The sequence below is a fragment of the Ranitomeya imitator genome, chromosome 6 (genome assembly GCF_032444005.1).
Source record: "Ranitomeya imitator isolate aRanImi1 chromosome 6, aRanImi1.pri, whole genome shotgun sequence".
Classification (NCBI taxonomy): domain Eukaryota; kingdom Metazoa; phylum Chordata; class Amphibia; order Anura; family Dendrobatidae; genus Ranitomeya; species Ranitomeya imitator.
In genome coordinates this window covers 227,997,928-228,019,301 of record NC_091287.1, presented here as the reverse complement: position 1 = coordinate 228,019,301, position 21,374 = coordinate 227,997,928, and the positions used below count along the sequence as shown (strand labels likewise).

At 40.8% G+C, this 21,374-nt stretch overlaps 1 protein-coding gene across 3 annotated transcripts in view; it reads left to right on the top strand.

Moving 5' to 3' along the window:
- Positions 1 to 21,374, top strand: part of RPRD1A (regulation of nuclear pre-mRNA domain containing 1A) — a 127,907-nt gene that overhangs the window by 76,455 nt on the left and 30,078 nt on the right. The window contains exon 8 of one of the 3 annotated variants that reach the window (XM_069730504.1): positions 9,656 to 9,796. The exons of the other annotated variants lie outside the window; for them this stretch is intronic. Within the exon in view, the coding sequence (XP_069586605.1) occupies positions 9,656 to 9,676 (21 nt within the window). The 3' untranslated portion in view covers positions 9,677 to 9,796. Of the gene's footprint in view, positions 1 to 9,655; positions 9,797 to 21,374 lie in introns of those variants that run through there. 3 annotated transcript variants of the gene reach the window in all.

Genomic DNA, 21,374 nt, shown 5'->3' with positions numbered 1-21,374 from the left:
GGCCATGTGCAGCATTATACGGGGCCAAATATCTGCATGGGGCATCTTATCCGGCCATGTGCAGCATTATATGGGGGCAAATTTCTGTATGGGGCATCTTATCAGGCCATGTGCAGCATTATATGGGGCAAATATCTGTATGGGGCATCTTATCCGGCCATGTGCAGCATTATATGGGGCAAATATCTGTATGGGCATCTTATCCAGCTATGTGCAGCATTATATGGGGGCAAATATCTATGGGGCATCTTATGTGGCCATGTGCAGCATGATATGGGGGCAAATATCTGTATGGGGCATCTTATGTGGCCATGTGCAGCATTATATTGGGCAGTTTTCTGTATGGAGCATCTTATGGGGCCATGTGCAGCATTATATGGGCCAAATATCTGAATGGAGCATTTTATGGGGCCATGTGCAGCATTATATGGGGCAAATATCTGTATGGAGCATCTTATGTGGCCATGTGCAGCATTATATGGGGCAGTTATCTGTATGGAGCATCTTATGGGGCCATAATCCACATTTGTGCTGCATTATACGGGGCAAATGTCTGTATGGAGCATCTTATGGGGTCATAATCAACATTTGTGCAGCATTATATGGGGCATATTTTAATATGGAGCATCTTATGGAGCCCATCATAAACTGTATGGAGCTTTATATGGGGCTCCTGATTCAATATGGATATTCAAAAACACTTAACCTACTGATGTCTCAATTAATTTTACTTTTATTGGTATGTATTTTTATTTTTGAAATTTACCGGTAGCTGCTGCATTTCCCACCCTAGGCTTATACTCGAGTCATTAAGTTTTCCCAGTTTTTTGTGGCAAAATTAGGGGGGGTCGGCTTATACTCGGGTCAGCTTATACTCGAGTATATACGGTATATATATATATATATATATTCAGTGCAGTTCGATGTGGGCTTCTTTTGTTGCCCTACACACATCCAAACTATAGTGAAGTTCTTGCCACACACGGATAAGAACGTCTGGTGTAACAGAGTGAATAACATCTGTGATTCTCTGTTTTAAGTAATTAATGTCATTGATACGTTCAATGTACACATGTTGCTTCGCATAATTCTAAAAGTAAGAGTCTAAGGGCGTCAGATCCGGGGATCGTGATGGCCATGGCTTGACGGAACCCCTGCCTATCCACCGCCGGGGGAATGTTCTATCCAGAAACTCACGAACAATGGTGGTGTAGTGTGGAGGAGCGCTGTCCTTTTAAAAGATGACACATTCTGGATATTGTGGCACTGCATACAATTCCAACATAAGATACGTGTTTGCCGTCACAGACCGCTCCGCAAAAAAAAAATGGGCTTATCACGGACTTTCACCACCAAACTGTTGGTTTCCTTCAACTGCTTATCGCTATTCCTATATGGTGGCGCTTCATTATAAACGCTCCGATATTCACGTACCACTTTAGTCAAGGATTCGAATTTAGCGAACCAAAGAACACACTGAACTTTCCTCTGTACCGTCCCCATCTCGACTGGCATGGAAAACCACACAGCTGGCATAAGCTGTCACAGACCTGGCAGTGTATTATTCAGAACTGTTTATCAGGGGTTAATCTGACTGGGGGCTCAGCAACAGCTTAAATGAGTTTGTGTTGTTTATTGGTTCTTGTTATCTCTCCTCATGAACAGGTCTGATATGATTGGGGCCAGAGATGTAAATTAGGCAAAAGTGCACCATGACTTTATGGACACACTGTGTATATATATGTATATATACTGAATGTGTGTGTATGTATGTGTGTATGTCCGGGATTGGCATCTGCACCGTCGCAGCTACAGCCAAAAAATTTTGCACAGTCCCACGTCTGGACCCCAAGAGCTTCCAGGAAAAGTGTTGGATGCGAATTGAAAGCGGCCAGATGTGAACAAGGGGGACTTAAAGAATGAGAGCGATGGCGCCAAAGAGTATATACCGTACAGTTGCTAAGGTGGGACCTCGATATGGGATACTCACCACACACGGGGATATGAACACACTCAGAAAATGCGCCACACACTGCCATGTGCTTGGAGCACATATACCACCCTCAGCACACATTTCACCACACATACATCAACCTCGCCACATAAAAGTCAAAACACAAAAGTCGCCATTCAAAACTCGCTACGTGCAAAATTCGCCACATGCAAAACTCGCCACATGTGCAAAACTCACCTCATGGAAAACTTGCCACAGGCAAAACTTGCACACGCGGAAAAATTGTCACATGCACAAAAGTTGCTTCACACAAAACTTCCACATACTTAAAACGTACCACAAATGTACCATATAGGAAACACGGCAGCTGTCAGTCACATGACCTGTCTATTATGTGTGTGCGTGAGCTAATATATACTGCCAGGGGGGAGGGCTTCCTGTTGGCTGGGGATTTATCAGGCTGCCAATTTAGCTTACAAATACTGAGGTAAAAATACTGACTAAATAACGTGTGAACGAGGTCTAATACAGGAGGAGATGACGCACAGATATATACTATATACAGGAGGAGATGACATACAGGTACATACTATATACGGGGAGATGACACAGGTATATACTATATACAGGAGCAGATGACTTACAGGTATATACTATATTCAGGAGGAGATGACATACAGGTATATACTATACACAGGAGGAGATGACATACAGGTATATACTGCATACAGGAGGAGATGACACAGGTATATACTATATACAGAAGGAGATGACATACAGCAGGTATATACTATATACAGGGGAGATGACATACAGGCATATACTATATACAGGAGATGGCATACAGGTATATCTAATATATAAAGCTGAATGTGTATGTGTGGGTGTATATGTCCGGGATTGGCATCTGCACCGTCGCAGCTACAGCCACAAAATTTTGCACAGTCACACGTCTGGACCCCGATAGAGTCATAGGCTATGTTGTGAGGCAAAATTTTAACCCCGCGCGTTCCAATTCACCAAACAATTTTGCCCCTATCTACATAATGGGGAAAAAGTGAAAGGAAAAGTGTTGGAGGCAAATTGACAGCTGCCAGATGTGAACAAGGGGGACTTAAAGAGTGAGCGATGGCGCCAAAGAGTATATACCGTACAGTTGCTAAGGTGGGGCCCTGACATGGGATACTTACCACACACGGGGACATGAACACACACAAAATGCGCCACACACTACCACGTGCTTGAACACATATACCACCCTCAGCACACATTTCACCACACATACACCAACCTCGCCACATAAAAGTCGAAACACAAAAGTCGCCGCTCAAAACTCACCACGCGCAAAACTTGCCACATGCAAAACTAGGCTCACGCAAAACTCACCTCATGGAAAACTCATCACACGCAAAACTTGCACACGCGGAAACATTGCCACATGCACAAAAGTTGCAACACATGCAAAAGTTGCCTCACACAAAACTTGCACATACTTAACACGCACCACACATAAAACTCGCCACACGCAAAACTTGCCATGCGCAAAACTTGCTGCACACAACTTGCTACACTAACCTGTCACATGCAACTCGACACACAAAAAGTTGCTACACGGATGTCGCCACACAAAACTCATCTCACAAAAGTCGCTACATGTATGTCGCCACATGCAACTCAACACACACAACTTGACACATGAAACTTGCCCTAAGACACACACAAGTCTTGTATTATCCTTCAAAAATAAAAATCTGATTAATAAGCAGACAAACTAAAAGAGCAACAAATGTACCATATAGGAAACACGGCAGCTGTCAGTCACATGACCTGTCTATTATGTGTATGTGTGAGCTAATATATACTGCCAGTGGGGAGGGCTTCCTGTTGGCTGGGGATTTATCAGGCTGCCAATTTACCTTACAAATACTGAGGTAAAAATACTGAGCAAATAACGTGTGAACGAGGTCTAATACAGGAGATGACATACAGGTACATACTATATACAGGAGAGATGACACACAGGTATATACTATATACAGAAGGAGATGACACACAGGTATATACTATATACAGGAGGAGATGACACACACATATACTATATACAGGGGAGATGACACACAGGTATATACTAGATACAGGAGGAGATGACACACAGGTATATACTATATACAGGAGGAGATGGCATACAGGTATATACTATATACAGGAGGAGATGACACACACAGATATACTTTATACAGGGGAGATGGCACACAGGTATATACTATATACAGGAGGAGATGACACACTGGTATATACTATATATAGGGGAGATGACACAGGTACATACTATATACAGGGGAGATGACACACAGGTACATACTATATACAGGGGAGATGACACACAGGTATATACTATATACAGGAGGAGATGACACACAGGTATATACTATATACAGGAGGAGCTGACACACAGGTATATACTATATACAGGGGAGATGACACAGGTATATACTATATACAGGAGGAGATGACATACAGGTACATACTTTATACAGGAGGAGATGACACACAGGTATATACTATATACAGGAGCAGATGACACACATGTATATGCTATATACAGGAGGAGATAACTTACAGGTATATACTGTATACAGGAGGAGATGACACGTATATACTATATACAGGAGAAGATGACATACAGGTCTATACTATATAAAAAAGGAGATGACACATAGGTATATAGAGGAGGAGATGACATACAGCAGGTATATACTATATACAGGGGAGATGACATACAGGTATATACTATATACAGGAGATGACATACATGTATATACTAAATATAGGAAGAGATGACATACAGGTATATAGTATATACAGAAGAGATGACATACAGGTATATACTATATACAGGAGGAGATGACATAGGTATATACAGGAGAAGATGACATACAGCAGGTATATGCTATTTACAGGGGAGATGACATACAGGTATATACTATATACAGGAGATGACACAGGTGTATACTATATACAGTCATGGCCAAAAGTATTGACACCCCTGCAATTCTGTCAGATAATACTCATTTTCTTCCTGAAAATGATTGCAAACACAAATTCTTTGGTATTATTATCTTCATTTAATTTGTCTTAAATGAAAAAAACACAAAAGAGAGTGAAGCAAAAAGCAAAACATTGATCATTTCACACAAAACTCCAAAAATGGGCGAGACAAAAGTATTGGCACCCTCATCCTAATACTTGGTTGCACAACCTTTAGCCAAAATAACTGCGACCAACCGCTTCCGGTACCCATCAATGAGTTTCTTACAATGCTCTGCTGGAATTTTAGACCATTCTTCTTTGGCAAACTGCTCCAGGTCCCTGATATTTGAAGGGTGCCTTCTCCAAACTGCCATTTTTAGATCTCTCCACAGGTGTTCTATAGGATTCAGGTCTGGACTCATTGCTGGCCACCTTAGAGGTCTCCAGTTCTTTCTCTCAAACCATTTTCTAGTGCTTTTTGAAGTGTGTTTTGGGTCATTGTCCTGCTGGAAGACCCATGACCTCTGAGGGAGACCCAGCTTTCTCACACTGGGCCCTACATTATGCTGCAACATTTGTTGGTAGTCTTCAGACTTCATAATGCCATGCACACGGTCAAGCAGTCCAGTGCCAGAGGCAGCAAAGCAACCCCAAAACATCAGGGAACCTCCGCCATGTTTGACTGTAGGGACCGTGTTCTTTTCTTTGAATGCCTCTTTTTTTTCTCCTGTAAACTATATGTTGATGTCTTTGCCTAAAAAGCTCTACTTTTGTCTCATCTTACCAGAGAACATTCTTCCAAAACATTTTAGGCTTTTTCAGGTAAGTTTTGGCAAACTCCAGCCTGGCTTTTTTATTTCTCGGGGTAAGAAGTGGGGTCTTCCTGGGTCTCCTACCATACAGTCCCTTTTCATTCAGACACCGACGGATAGTACGGGTTGACACTGTTGTACCCTCGGACTGCAGGGCTGCTTGAACTTGTTTGGATGTTAGTCGAGGTTCTTTATCCAACATCCGCACAATATAGCGTTGAAATCTCTTGTCGATTTTTCTTTTCCATCCGCATCTAGGGAGGTTAGCTACAGTGCCATGGGCTTTAAACTTCTTGATGACACTGCGCACAGTAGACACAGGAACATTCAGGTCTTTGGAGATGGACTTGTAGCCTTGAGATTGCTCATGCTTCCTCACAATTTGGTTTCTCAAGTCCTCAGACAGTTCTTTGGTCTTTTTTCTTTTCTCCATGCTCAATGTGGCACACACAAGGACACAGGACAGAGTTTGAGTCAATTTTAATACATGTCAACTGGCTGCAAGTGTGATTTAGTTATTGCCAACACCTGTTAGGTGCCACAGGTAAGTTACAGGTGCTGTTAATTACACAAATTAGAGAAGCATCACATGATTTTTCGAAACAGTGCCTATACTTTTGTCCACCCCATTTTTTATGTTTGGTGTGGAATTATATCCAATTTGGCTTTAGGACAATTCTTTTTGTGTTTTTTCATTTAAGACAAATTAAATGAAGATAATAATACCAAATGATTTGTGTTTGCAATCATTTTCAGGAAGAAAATGAGTATTATCTGACAGAATTGCAGGAGTGTCAATAATTTTGGCCATGACTGTATAAGGGAGATGACAAACATGTATATACTGAGAGGAAAATGAGAGGTGTGAGGTGAAAAGGAGGGGTGTGAGATGAAAATGAAAAGGTGTGAGTGCAAAATGAGAGTAGTGAGGAAAATAGTGGAGTGATTGGAAATTTACAGATGTGAGGTCGAAATGACAAGTGTTAGGGGGAATGAGAGGAGTGAGGGGGAAAATAAGAGGAGTGAGGGGGAAAATGAGAGGTGTAAGAGAGAAAATGAGAGATGTGAGGGGGAAAATGAGAGGTGTGATGGGAAAATAAGAGAAATGAGGTGCTGTAACTAACCACAGATATTTACTATGCCCAGGCAACGCCGGGCTCTTCAGCTAGTACTATATATAGGAGGAGATGACATACAGGTATATACTATACACAGGAGGAGATGACACATAGGTATATACAATATACATGAGGAGATGACATACAGCAGGTACAGTTAGGGCCAGAAATATTTGGACAGTGACACAAGTTTTGTTATTTTAGCTGTTTACAAAAACATGTTCAGAAATACAATTATATATATAATATGGGTTGAAAGTGCACACTCCCAGCTGCAATATGATAGTTTCCACATCCAAATCGGAGAAATGGTTTAGGAATCATAGCTCTGTAATGCATAGCGTCCTCTTTTTCAAGGGACCAAAAGTAATTGGACAATGGACTCTAAGGGCTGCAATTAACTCTGAAGGCGTCTCCCTCGTTAACCTGTAATCAATGAAGTAGTTAAAAGGTCAGGGGTGGATTCCAGGTGTGTGGTTTTGCATTTGGAAGCTGTTGCTGTGAGCAGACAACATGCGGTCAAAGGAACTCTCAATTGAGGTGAAGCAGAACATCCTGAGGCTGAAAAAAAAAAATCCATCAGAGAGATAGCAGACATGCTTGGAGTAGCAAAATCAACAGTTGGGTACATTCTGAGAAAAAAGGAATTGACTGGTGAGCTTGGGAACTCAAAAAGGCCTGGGCGTCCACCGATGACAACAGTGGTGGATGATCGCCGCATACTTAATTTGGTGAAGAAGAACCCGTTCACAACATCAACTGAAGTCCAGAACACTCTCAGTGAAGTAGGTGTATCTGTCTCTAAGTCAACAGTAAAGAGAAGACTCCATGACAGTAAATACAAAGGGTTCACATCTAGATGCAAACCATTCATCAATACCAAAAATAGACAGGCCAGAGTTAAATTTGCAGAAAAACACCTCAAGAAGCCAGCTCTGTTCTGGAAAAGTATTCTATGGACAGATGAGACAAAGATCAACCTGTACCAGAATGATGGGAGAAAAAAGTTTGGAGGAGAAAGGGAACGGCACATGATCCAAGGCACACCACATCCTCTGTAAAACATGGTGGAGGCAACGTGATGGCATGGGCATGCATGGCTTTCAATGGCACTGGGTCACTTGTGTTTATTGATGACATAAGAGCAGACAAGAGTAGCCGGATGAATTCTGAAGTGTACCGGGATATACTTTCAGCCCAGATTCAGCCAAATGCTGCAAAGTTGATTGGACGGCGCTTCATAGTACAGATGGACAATGACCCCAAGCATACAGCCAAAGCTACCCAGGAGTTCATTTGTGCCAAAAAGTGGAACATTCTGCAATGGCCAAGTCAATCTCCAGATCTAAACCCAATTGAGCATGCATTTCACTTGCTCAAATCCAGACTTAAGACGGAAAGACCCACAAACAAGCAAGACCTGAAGGCTGCGGCTGTAAAGGCCTGGCAAAGCATTAAGAAGGAGGAAACCCAGCGTTTGGTGATGTCCATGGGTTCCAGACTTAAGGCAGTGATTGCCTCCAAAGGATTTGCAACAAAATATTGAAAATAAAAATATTTTGTTTGGGTTATGTTTATTTGTCCAATTACTTTTGACCTCCTAAAATGTGGAGTGTTTGTAAAGAAATGTGTACAATTCCTACATTTTCTATCAGATATTTTTGTTCAACCCTTCAAATTAAACGTTACAATCTGCACTTGAATTCTGTTGTAGAGGTTTCATTTCAAATCCAATGTGGTGGCATGCAGAGCCCAACTCGCGAAAATTGTGTCACTGTCCAAATATTTCTGGCCCTAACTGTATATACTATTTACAGGGGAGATGACATACAGGTATATACTATATACAGGAGATGACATACAGGTGTATACTATATATAAGGGAGATGACAAACATGTATATACTGAGGGGAAAATGAGAGGTGTGAGGTGAAAATGAGAGGTGTGAAGTGAAAATGAGAGGTATGAGGTGAAAATGAAAAGGTGTGAGTGCAAAATGAGAGGAGTGAGGGAAAATAGTGGAGTGATCAGAAAATGACAGATGTGAGGTTGAAATGACAAGTGTTAGGGGGAATGAGAGAAGTTGGGGAAAAATAAGAGGAGTGAGGGGGAAAATGAGAGGTGTGAGGGAGAAAATGACAGATGTGAGGGGGGAAATGAGAGGCATGATGAGAAAATGAGAGAAGTGAGGTGCTAAATGAGAGGCCTGATGGGAAAATTAGAGAAGCGAAGTGCTATAACTAACCACAGATATTTACTATGCCCAGGCAACGCCGGGCTCTTCAGCTTATATATATATATATATATATGTATATATATACATGTGTATATATATATATATATATACTGTATATGTATGTGTATATAGGTGTATATATATATATGTATATATAATTTATTTATTTATTTTTTTTGCTGTGGATCAATTTTGATAACCAATCCATAGGATAAATAACAGTGTAGTTGAAAACTCATTTAAAGTATATAGTATGGATATTATTCTGGCAGTACGGTTCCATTGAATGTCAATAATTTTGTGGCAACATGAGGCAGAAATCCAGGTTTCATCATGCTGCTGCAGATTTTGTACATGCGTTCCTATATTTTCCTAAGGAAAAAAAAAGCGAAAATAAGTGAACTGAGCCTATATGATGTTTTGTCTGCATTTATTGGTAAGGAATAGTAGAGCCCTAAATTCTCACATGTTCTATTTTGTTAACATATTCTGACTTCTATTTCAGGTAAAGAATATGATCACATGAAAAAACAATTGCCATCATTGAACAAGTCTGTTTGAATTAAGTATATTGTAGTAACAATTGTACCCCTTTATGTCAGTGGGAATATTTTCAAAAACTGCACTAGTTGTCACTTTGTGTTAGACAGAGGGCAGTGATCTGGAGCGGGGCCGATGTCATGCAGAACCATAGTACACGCCTGCACAAGGCAAGATTGCTTTGTGCAGGCATGTACTACGGAGGACAGAGAATGAACTTCAATCCAATATTGCAGCCAGCATGCAGCCAGCGGGTAAGGAAAGGGTGAATCAAACACCCCAAAACCCCGCCTCCATGGCTGAAGATTGTTCCCTCCAAATTCAGGTGACAGAGTCCCTTTAAATGTTGAGTTTGTATACCACTGTATGGGTATAAAGAAGCCTGAATGTTTTACTTCCCGCATAATGGTGCTAAAATAACGGAGCGGTGGTTTATGTCAGTCATTCCCAGGGAGGTGTGATTAGAAGATCCAATGAAGTTTGGGGCAGAAACGCCTTGTCAAGACAAGTCCTGGCTCATTAGCATTTGTGCTGGATAATAACATTACATTCTTAAAAAAATGCACTGAGAACATTAAACAGTTTATTGGATTAAAAAAACTGCACCTATGCCGTTATAGTAGTGACTGAGGACGTTCCCTTTAATATGTGTGAATCGTTAGATTTTTTTTGAATCAATAGAACAATTTATTAAAGTCTAACAGAAATAATTATTTTTTCAAGCAAAAATAAGTGGTTGAAAAGATAAGATACACACGCAAGGCATTGAAAAAAAACAAAAATTATAGAAGAACAATGTTTTTTTGCTGTGCCAATTGGGCGTTGGATGGGGAGGGGGTTATATAATGGAAGGAAAGGGCAGTATTGGGACTCAAAGGAAATTAGGTAAAAGAAACATTGTGGGAGAGACCAGTGTGAGGCATGTGGATCATGACATCCCACAGGCCTTGGACAGTTGTAGACTCAGCCTGCGACAAGCGGTGAGATGGTTACTGTTTACCTGCTGTGTATAAATAATCTATGAAAAGCGAAACCACTCTGGGATATGTCGAATCACATGCTGTATAGGTCAATATAAGCCTGATTATATGACAGGGCGGCGTATGTTGATTGTACTTTCCCCAGGGGGTATACTTTTTTTTTTAAAGTAACCTATTAAAAGTTAATATTAAAAATTGCCCCATTTCGCTATTACCCCCCACACAGTTATATATTGTCTTCTTAAATGGCGTATCTGTGGAAAAGTTGCCATTTTCTACACTGCAAGATCCTACAAACTTCTGGAAAACAGCTGTGGTGTCAAAATGTACATTACAACCCTTGATATGCCTTGAGGGGTGTAGTCTCAAAAATAAGATTTCTGAAATTGCCAAGTATGCATGATGCTTTTTCACTTCTGAACCCTGTAATATATCCAGCCAAACAATAGGATTGCATGTAGTGTTTCTACACCAGGAAATAGAGCATAATAACTAGTGAACTGTTCTTTCACAGTAGCACAAACTGGGCATAACACATTGGGTGCAGAAATGACATAATATTGCAATTTTCACTTGCCAATATCCATTAATAACAAACCTCCAGAAAAAATATCTCACTACACCCTTAAAAGACTAGGATAAGTGATGAGCGAGTGTACTCGTTACTCTGGTTTAACCGAGCATACTCAAGTGGTCTCCAAGTATTTCGGCGTGCTCGGGGATTTAGTTTATGTCGAAGCTGCATGATTTGTGGCTGGTAGACAGCTTGAATACATGTGGGGGTTGCCTGTTTGTTAAGGAATCTCCACATGTATTCAAGCTGTCTACCAGCCACAAATCATGCAGCTGCTTCGACATAAACTAAATCCCCGAGCACGCCAAAATACTTGGAGACCTCCCGAGCATGCTCGGAGAAACCCGGGCAACGTGCATACTCGCTCATCACCAATTAGGATGTGATCCATATAAACTAAGAAGTACTCATAAAGAACATCACAAAATATCTCATTAAGAAAGTACTGGAACACATCTGGTGCATTGCATAACTCAAAAGACATGACAAGAAATTTACACTATCCTGTGTGTAGAATGTGATTTTCCATTTGACACCCTCTTTTATATAAATTCAGCTATAAGTTCCATTCACGTCCAACTTGGTGAATGTGGTAGCGCCTTTAATCCTGTAAAATAAATTAGAGAATAGAGAAACATGATAATGGTCTTTAAGTGTAATTTTATTCAGACCTCGATAGTCTATGCATGTACTCTGAGACCCATCCTTTTACTGAAAGAATCGTACACCGGCCACATATGAACACTTTCAGATGATCTACCCATCTCAGATTCTCATAAATGTAGGAGAACATCATCTCAGTCCCAGCAAGAGATATAGGATAAAGTTTCACTCTGAGTGGATAAACACCTGGAAGAATGGGAATGGTGCAGTCAATTGACCAAAGAAGAGGTAGTATTTCAGCAATGGGTTATGTTATAGCCCCTCTGGGAGGAGAGTTTGTAGACACTGTAGAATCTAGGAGATGGGTATCTTCAGCTTTTTCTCTTGCTTGCTTTTTGAAATGTAGGTGACAAGACAAGGGAAGATGGCAAATTCATAGCATCAATTTAGTTTTGATTTGATTGGATAGGCTCGTGTAGAAGATAGCCAGGAAAACATGATTGTATTAGGCCAATTTAGCACATGATATGGAACTGGATGACCTCATGTACCGTAGAGTTTTTCCCTTGTCTAAGCCAAAAGGAATTGGTGGCTGAGTGGACACAACCTAGTTTGTCAAACACTTCATGGAAGGCAGCCAGGATGCATAGTAAAGAATGCATCAGAGGATTGTTGCGTTCTCATAGTGGCGCAGTACAGCAAAGAATCTCCAAATAACATAGAAAAAAGTATTAAGTCTTGTTTGCCAGAGGGATCAAATACTTATTTCTCACTGCAAAATGCAAATATATAATTTATACAATGTGATTTTCTGTATTTTATTTTTGATATTCTATCTCTCAATGTTAAAATTAGCCTACCCTTAAAATTATAGACTGTTCAAGTCTTTGTCAGTGGGCAAACTTATAAAATCAGCAAGAGATCAAATAATTATTTCCTTCACTGTACATGGATTAACCATATGAAATGATATCACATATGCCAACCTAAAGTTCACCTGATGAGATGGATCTATCGAGCCATGAGTGAGGGTTAACACTCAGGCCGAGGGCGATGACATAGCAGCAAGGACCTGGATAATACGCTATGATCTATGGCAAGCAGAACCAGAACTGTAGAAAAACATAGGAGAGTGGATGAAAAGTTAAATGGTAGGTCTGAACCAGAATTTGGGTGTAGGTAGAAGAAACCTCAGAAGTTAGCAGAGATGATTGCAGCATATTGTAAATAGTCTCTTAACAGTTAGTAAATGCATACAGCATTAAATGGGTTAATCAACTGCTAGCAGTGTATTGTTAATGGACAAATCTGAGTAGCAGTAAATGCAAGTTGTAGAAACAAGATTTTACAGAGATGAGTGCAGCTAAAGGTACTGGAAGCTGACAAAATCCAAGACAAATGACAACTGACCATAACACTGACAGAATATTTAGACACCACATATGTCAAAGTTGACTTTAACCGGCTTTAGATGATAATGTCAGTGAAGCACATCTAGCAAAACAGTATGTAAAACGTAATATAGAGCACAGCAAAGATTGGCATCCATAGGAGAAAGTATCAGAGCCCAACAATGGAGTCAAGAAAGGTGTGTAACCCAAGGAAGTGAGAATAAACCCAAGGGTAATAGCAAGCTACAAAAGCCTTTGTTCATGTGTCTTATTAAAAAAAAAAAAAAAAACCCTGAACAAAAATGTGGTAAGAGAAGGGCACCACAAACCAAGCAGCGGCTTTTCAGGAAAAACATTTAAGCCTGTGCACAATGCTACTGGAAAAAATAATTCTATGGAGAAATGACAGAAGAGTAACTTTATAGCACAAATCCACAATAAAATATTTGGGAAAAAACACTACACACAAAAATGTCATACCGGCTGTGAGATATGTTGGAGGGATGGTTATGGTTTGATAAAACTTTGCTTTTTTAGCTGCTGAACACTTTGCGAGTATTGATTAATGAGTTATAAAATGTATCAAAACAGTTTACAGAAGTATGTAAGGGCAAGAGTCACGACCTGGTGAAGAGAGACATTGGGTGATACAAAACTGACACAAGGCACATATGTCAAGCAACTAAAGAATGGTTGATAAAGATTTCTCTGAATCCTAACCTTAACACGTTTAAGATTTTGTGGCATGACCTAAAGATGGATGTTCATGCATGGCATCTCAGTGGAATTGAGGAGTGTTTGAACATTCTTTTTCTTTAAGCATTCACCCCAAAGCTTGTTTTTACCTTCCTGACCAGGCCAATTTTTACAATTCTGACCACACTGTCAGGTCATAACTCTGGAACGCTTCAATGGATCCCACTGATTCTGAGATTGTTTTCTCATGAAAAATTGTACTTAATGATAGTGGTAACTTATTTGCTATGACTTGTGTAAAAAATGGAAATTTGGAAAAAAAATTGCAGTTTTCAAACTTTAAATTTGTATGCCCTTAAATCACAGAGTCATATCGCACAAAGTATTAATAAATAACATTTCCCATATGTCCACTTTACATCAGCACAATTTTTTTAGGAAGTTTAGCAAATAATAATTTTTACAACAAAGTTTCCAAAACTATTTTTTAGGGACCACCTCACATTTGAAGTGATTTTGAGGGGCCTATATGGCTGAAAATACCCAAAAGTGACACCATTCTAAAAACTGCACCCCTAAAGGTACTCAAAACCACATTCAAGAAGTTTTTTAACCCTTCAGGTGTTTCACAGGAATTTTTTGAAATGTGGAAGGAAAAAAACAAACACTTTATTCATAAAAATTTTGCTTTAGACCTAATTTTTATTACTTTTGCAAGGATAACAGGAGAAAATTGACCATAAAATTTGTTATACAATTTCTCCTGAGCATACTGATACCCTATATGTGGGGGACATCTACTGTTTGGTTACACAGCAGGGCTGGAAAGGGAAGGAGTACCATTTCACTTTTTAAATGTAAAGTTTGCTGGAATACTAAGCGGATGCCATGTCGTGTTTGGAGAGCCCCTGATGTGCCTAAACAGCAGAAAACCCCAATAATTGACACGATTTTGCAAACTAGACCCCTTAGGGAATGTATCTACTGTAGATGTGTATTAAGCACCTTGAACCCACAGGTGCTTCACAGAATGTAGAGCTGTGAAAATAAAAAAATCACATTTTTTCCATAGCCTTTTGTGCTACCAGTAATGTGAAATCCCCCTATATTTCCATCAACGAATGACAGACCAGATTGGGGACTTGATTTTTTTGTGGATTGAGATGAAGCTATTATTGGGAACATTTTACATAACATTAATTAAAACTTTTATCCGGCGCTTTACGGTGACCACTTACGTCAGGGTTTCTATCTAAATCGCCGAGTGACGTGACAGGTGAACCCTACCCCCCCGATGGATCCATTCAATATGATGAGGCAGCAGAGCTACTCTGGACTCTGCATGGCCTCTGTTCAGCATTGCCTTTCTTTTCAGAAGTGCACAAAACTGTGGCCAACGGCACTTTTATGTAATTCTAAAAAGACTGACATCACCAGATCACAGGTCCTATGGCGTCCACAGTGCCTCTATCTGCTTCATTATAGGTAATCTTTCATCAGGGGTTCTGTCTGAATCACGTATTTTAGAGATTTACCCGGAAACCCCAGCGTAAGCGCTCAGTGTAGAGCGCAGGATAAATGTGCACTGAGCCTTACTGCGATCTTTGTGAGGCAGAATAAAAAAATCAACAGCAGGTGAAGAACTGGTTTTCTTTATTTTTTTATGCCATTCCTCGTGTGATATACGTGATTAGGCGACTTTATTCTTCAGGCGGGTATGACTACAGCGATATTAGATTTATATCAGGTTTTTATGATTGGCTGCTGTCACACTAAAAGACGCTTTTTATTGTGAAAACTAGTTTTTGCGTCACCATCTTTTGAGAGCTATAATTTTTCCTTATTTTGGCCAACAAAGTCATGTTATGGCTTGTTTTTTGAGGGATGAGCTGATGATTTTATTTGTACCATTTTCGGGCACATGACATTTTTTTGATTGCTTACTATTGCGATTTTTGGGAGACAGAATGAACAAAAACCAAATATTCAGCAATTGCCGAATATTTTGAAATATTTTTATACCGTTGCGCGTGTGGTAAAATTGGTATAGTGCCGGCAAAAAAAATCTTTACAAGTTCAATGAAACCACAAAATCTTAATATTCAAGTGGATTCAAGTGTTTTATTGTGGATATTTTATTATAATTAGTATTTTGTCATGTCACCCTTACATTTTATCACCATCTGCAGTCGTTTTGGCATGGATTCAGCTAGGCTGGCTAAGTATGTGGAGTCCATGTTTACCCACAGTGTCTTCAGCACCACCTTTAGTACTGTATATTTTGGGTCATACCGTGACACGGTACTCGGATAATGCACAACCTTTGAGCCTCCCCTGACCAGCCTGAAAGTGCTCTCATCACTAAACATCACTTTCTTCCACTCTTCAGATGTCCAATCTTGATATTTCTTACAAAAGGCAAGCCTTTTCTTCTTCATTGCTGCTGTGAGCAGGGGCTTCTCTGTGGCACGGCAACTTGGTAGACCCAGGTCCTTCTGCAGGCGGTTATGAATTGTCCTAGTTGCGATGTTCTGGAGGAGCATAGGGTACTTGTTTTTTAGTTCAATGGCAGTTATAGAAGGATGTGACATCACTTCACGCTTCAGAAGCTTATCAGTCCTTGGTGAAGTCTTCTTAGGTGCGCCAGACCCTGACTTCCTCTGCGGTACCATCCCAGGAGGCAATGATACCGCCGACCGCTTCAGTTGATAAATTGCTTCTCTTGACACTCCCAGATCTCTAGCTACAGCAATCACTGAATCCCCCTTCTCGAGCAGAGTCAAGGCACGGGATTTCTCTTCCATTTTAAGCTTCTTTCGACCCATTGTGGGAGATAATAAAAAACTGAGGGAGATAACAAAAGACTGCCTAATAGCAAAACTGGCTGGGCTGCACATAACAACCAATCAGAGTACAGCTTTCGCTTAACCAGAGAAGTGAAAACTGAGCGTTGATTGGTTGATATTTGCAACAAAGCCAGCTTTAATATTAGACAGTTTTTTATTATCTCCCAATTGTGTACACTTTTAAAAAGTGAAATTATGATGTGGATTTTATATGTAAAGTTTTTTTTTGCTGCGCAAGTGTAAAGATTTTTTTTGCCGGCACTGTAGGCAGCTTCATTCTTCGTGTCAGTACGATTACAGTGATACCCAATTTATTTCGTTTGTTTATGTTTGGGTGCTTTTATACAATAAAAAGTATTTTATTCAACAAATTTTTGTGTTGCTTTATTCTGAGAGCTATAAATTTTTATTTTTCTGCTGATGGAGCTGTATGGCAGCTTGTTTTTTGCAGGACAAGATGACGTTTCCAGCGGCACCATTTTTATTTACATTCGTCTTTTTGATCGTGATTTATTGCACTTTCAATTCAGCGGTATGATGATAAAGCATTTTTTTTGCCTCATTTTATAATTTTTTTATGGTGTCCACTGAAGGGGTTAACTAGTGGGTAAGTTTTATAGAGCGAGTCGTTACGGACATGACGATACCCAATATGTGTACTTTTATTTTTATTTTTTTTCCTTATTTGGAGATTTAAAAAAAAATATTTTTACACTTTTTAATGTTTCTTTTTTTTACTTTTTTACATTGTCCCTTCCTGGGACATCACTGTACAGTATCAGATCACATCAGCATCTGATAGGCAGGGAAAGAGGCATGTCAGTGCCTGTACTGATGGAACACATTCCCTGCGCAATGCTGCTCTGTCGCTGTCATTACTGACCGGCATCAGAGGGGTTAAATGCCCACAAATCGGTGCTAGCAATGATCATTGACATTGCTGCAGGTTGTCAGCTCTCAAACAGAAACCGATTGTCGCGGCGCTCAGCGTGAGGCCCCGTTATCATACCTTCGTACATATACTGCTGTTTGCGGGAACCCAGCTCCCGCAGATTAGTACGCCGCATGTTGGGAAGGGGTTAATGTACAAATTGTATTGCTAACTACAAGAAATGTATCTTGTATATTGCAGCTTATCACTGCATAGTAATCAGATTCAGACATTTTATTAGTAAAAAAATGTAGGTAATTCCAAAAGGTTCACTTACTTTTTGTTGAAAGTATATCTGCCTCAAAATTGACATGCAGTGAATTGACAACAAACAACATCTTTTGCCACATGTAGTGTTGGATTTTCTTATTAAAAAGTTTTATAATTCAACTATTTTATGTTAATAGCCAACTGTCTTGTTAGATCAATGATTTATTTCAGTTAAGTCTAACTGCTTTGAAATGTCAGTAATCCCCCAAACTAATTGCAGATTAATTTGTATTTTTAGACATGGTATTTTCACTTGTAAACAATAAATGCTGCCATAAGGTGGAAGTATATGATTTCCTCTACTTGAACTTAAAAAAAAGAACATTTAAAAGATGACCGTAAATACAGTGCCTTGCGAAAGTATTCGGCCCCCTGGAACTTTTCAACCTTTTCCCACATATCATGCTTCAACCATAAAGATACCAAATGTAAATTTTTGGTGAAGAATCAACAACAAGTGGAACACAATTGTGAAGTTGAAGGAAATGTATTGCTTATTTTAAATTTTTGTGGAAATTCAAAAACTGAAAAGTGGTGAGTGCAATATTATTCTGCACCTTTACTTTCAGTGCATCATACTCACTCCAGAAGTTCATTGTGGATCTCTGAATGATCCATTGTTGTCCTAAATGCCTAATGATGATAAATATAGTCCACCTGTGTGTAATCAAGTCTCCGTATAAATGCACCTGCTCTGTGATAGCCTCAGGGTTCTGGTTTGAAGCACAGAGAGCATCATGAAGACCAAGGAACACAACACACATGTCTGTGATACCGTTGTGGAGAAGTTTAAAGCCGGATTTGGATACAAAATGATTTCTAAAACTTTAACCCCTTAACGACCGCCGATACGCCTTTTAACGGCAGCCGTTAAGTGTACTTAAACCACAGCGCCGTTAATTAACGGCGCTGTGGAAAAAGTGAATAGCGCCCCCCAGAGTCGGATTTTCTCTGGGGTCTCGGTTGCCGGGGGTAGCCGAGACCCCAGAGAACATGATTCGGGGGGTTTTATACCGACCCCCGAGTTGCGATCGCCAGTAATTAACCATTTACCGGCGAGCGCAAAAAAAAAAAAACGATTTCCCTTTTAATTTCTCTGTCCTCCGATGTGATCGCACATCAGAGGACAGAGAAACAGGGTCCAAGATAGCCCACCGATACTCACCTGTCTCCCCGGTGCTCCTCGTGGCTCCCGATGGGCGCCGCCATCTTTTTCTGGCAAAAAAATGGCGGGCGAATGCGCAGTGCTCCCGCCGGCAGGCACCGGGAGGATCTTTGGGGTCTCGGCTGCCGGGGGTAGCCAAGACCCCAAAGAACATGATCGGGGTCGGTTTTACCGACCCTTGTTTTTGCGATCGCCAGTAATTAACTGTTTACCGGCGGTCGCAAGAAGAAAAAAAAGCGATGTGTAATTCTCTGTCCTCTAATGTGATCGCATGTGAAAGGGGGATTTGGGGACCCTATTATACTTACCAGTGTCCCTGGGTCCTGCGTCTTCTCCTGCCCGCCGGCGTCTTCATCTGGAAAGAAAATGGCGGGTGCAGTGTGCCCGCCATCTGCCGGCCGGCAGGAGAAGAGCAGTTGGGGCTAAAGTTAGGGTTGGGGCTAAATTTAGGGTTAGGGTTGGTGCTAAATTTAGGGTTAGGGTTGGGGCTAAATATAGAGTTAGGGTTGGGGCTAAATTTAGGGTTGGGGCTAAATATAGAGTTAGGGATGGGGCTAAATTTAGGGTTAGGCTTCTTTCACATCTGCGTCGGCCCGACATACCGATGCATGTTGTGAAAATTGTGCACAATGTGGGCAGCGGATGCAGTTTTTCAATGCATCCGCTGCCCAGTCTGTGTCCTGGGGAGGAGGGGGCGGAGTTACGGCCACGCATGCGCGGTCGGAAATGGCGGACACCACGTACAAAAAATGTTACATTGAACTTTTTTGTGCCGACGGTCTGCCAAAACACAACTGATCCAGTGCACGACGGATGCGACGTGTGGCCATCCTTCGTGATCCATTGGCAATACAAGTCTATGGGCAAAAAACGTATCCTGCGGGCTCATTTGCAGGATCCGTTTTTTGTCCAAAACGATGGATTGCGACGGATGCCAACCGACGCAAGTGTGAAAGTAGCCTTAGGGTTGGGGCTAAAGTTAGTGTTAAGGTTGGGGCTAAAGTTAGGGTTAGGGTTGGAGCTAAAGTTAGGGTTAGGGTTGGGGCTAAATTTAGGGCTAGGATTGGGGCTAAAGTTAGGGCTAGGGTTGCGGCTAAAGTTAGGGTTAGAGTTGGGATTAGGGTTTGGATTAGGGTTAGGGTTGGCATAAGGGTTACGCTTGGGTTTAGGGTTAGGTTTGGGATTAGGGTTAAGGTTAGGGGTGTATTGGGGTTAGGTTTGAGGTTAGGGTTGAGATTAGGATTAGGGGTGTGTTGGATTTAGGGTTTTGATTAGGGTTATGGTTAGGGATGACATTAGGGTTGTTTTGGATATCTGCATCCTAAACTTCTGTGAAGCACTTGGACATTCAAAGTTCTCACCACACATCTAGATAAGTTCCTTGGGGGGTCTAGTTTCCAAAATGGTGTCACTTGTGGGCGGTTTCTACTGTTTAGGTACATCAGGGGCTCTGCAAACGCAACATAACTCCCACAGACCATTCTCGTAAGTCTGCATTCCAATACGGCACTCCTTCCTTTCCGAGCTCTGCCGTGCGCCCAAACAGTGGTTCCCCGCCACATATGGGGCATCAGCGTACTCGGGATAAATTGGACAACAACTTTTGGGGTCCAATTTCTCCTGTTATTCTTGTGAAAATAAAAAGTTGGGGGCTACAATATCTTTTTTGTGGAAAAAAAAATATTTTTTATTTTCACGACTCTGCATTCTAAACTTCTGTGAAGCACTTGGGCATTCAAAGTTCTCACCACACATCTAGATAAGTTCCTTGGGGGGTCTAGTTTCCAAAATGGGGTCACTTGTTGGGGGTTTCTACTGTTTAGGTACATCAGGGGCGTTGAGATTAGGATTAGGGGTGTGTTGGATTTAGGGTTTTGATTAGGGTTATGGTTAGGGTTGACATTAGGGTTGTTTTGGATAAGGGTTGTGATTATCGTTAGGGTTAGTGATTAGGATTATGGATTGGGTTAGGGTTAGGGGTGTGTTGGGGTTAGGGTTGGAGCTAGAATTGGGGGGTTTCCACTGTTTAAGTACATCAGGGGGTCTCCAAACTTGACAGCCAATTTTGCGCTCAAAAAGTCAAATGGTGCTCCTTCCCTTCTGAGCTCTGCCGTGCACCCAAACAGTGGTTTACCCCCACATATGGGGCATCAGCGTACTCAGGATAAATTGGGAAACAACTTTACTGGTCCAATTTCTCCTGTTACCCTTGTAAAAATAAAAACTTG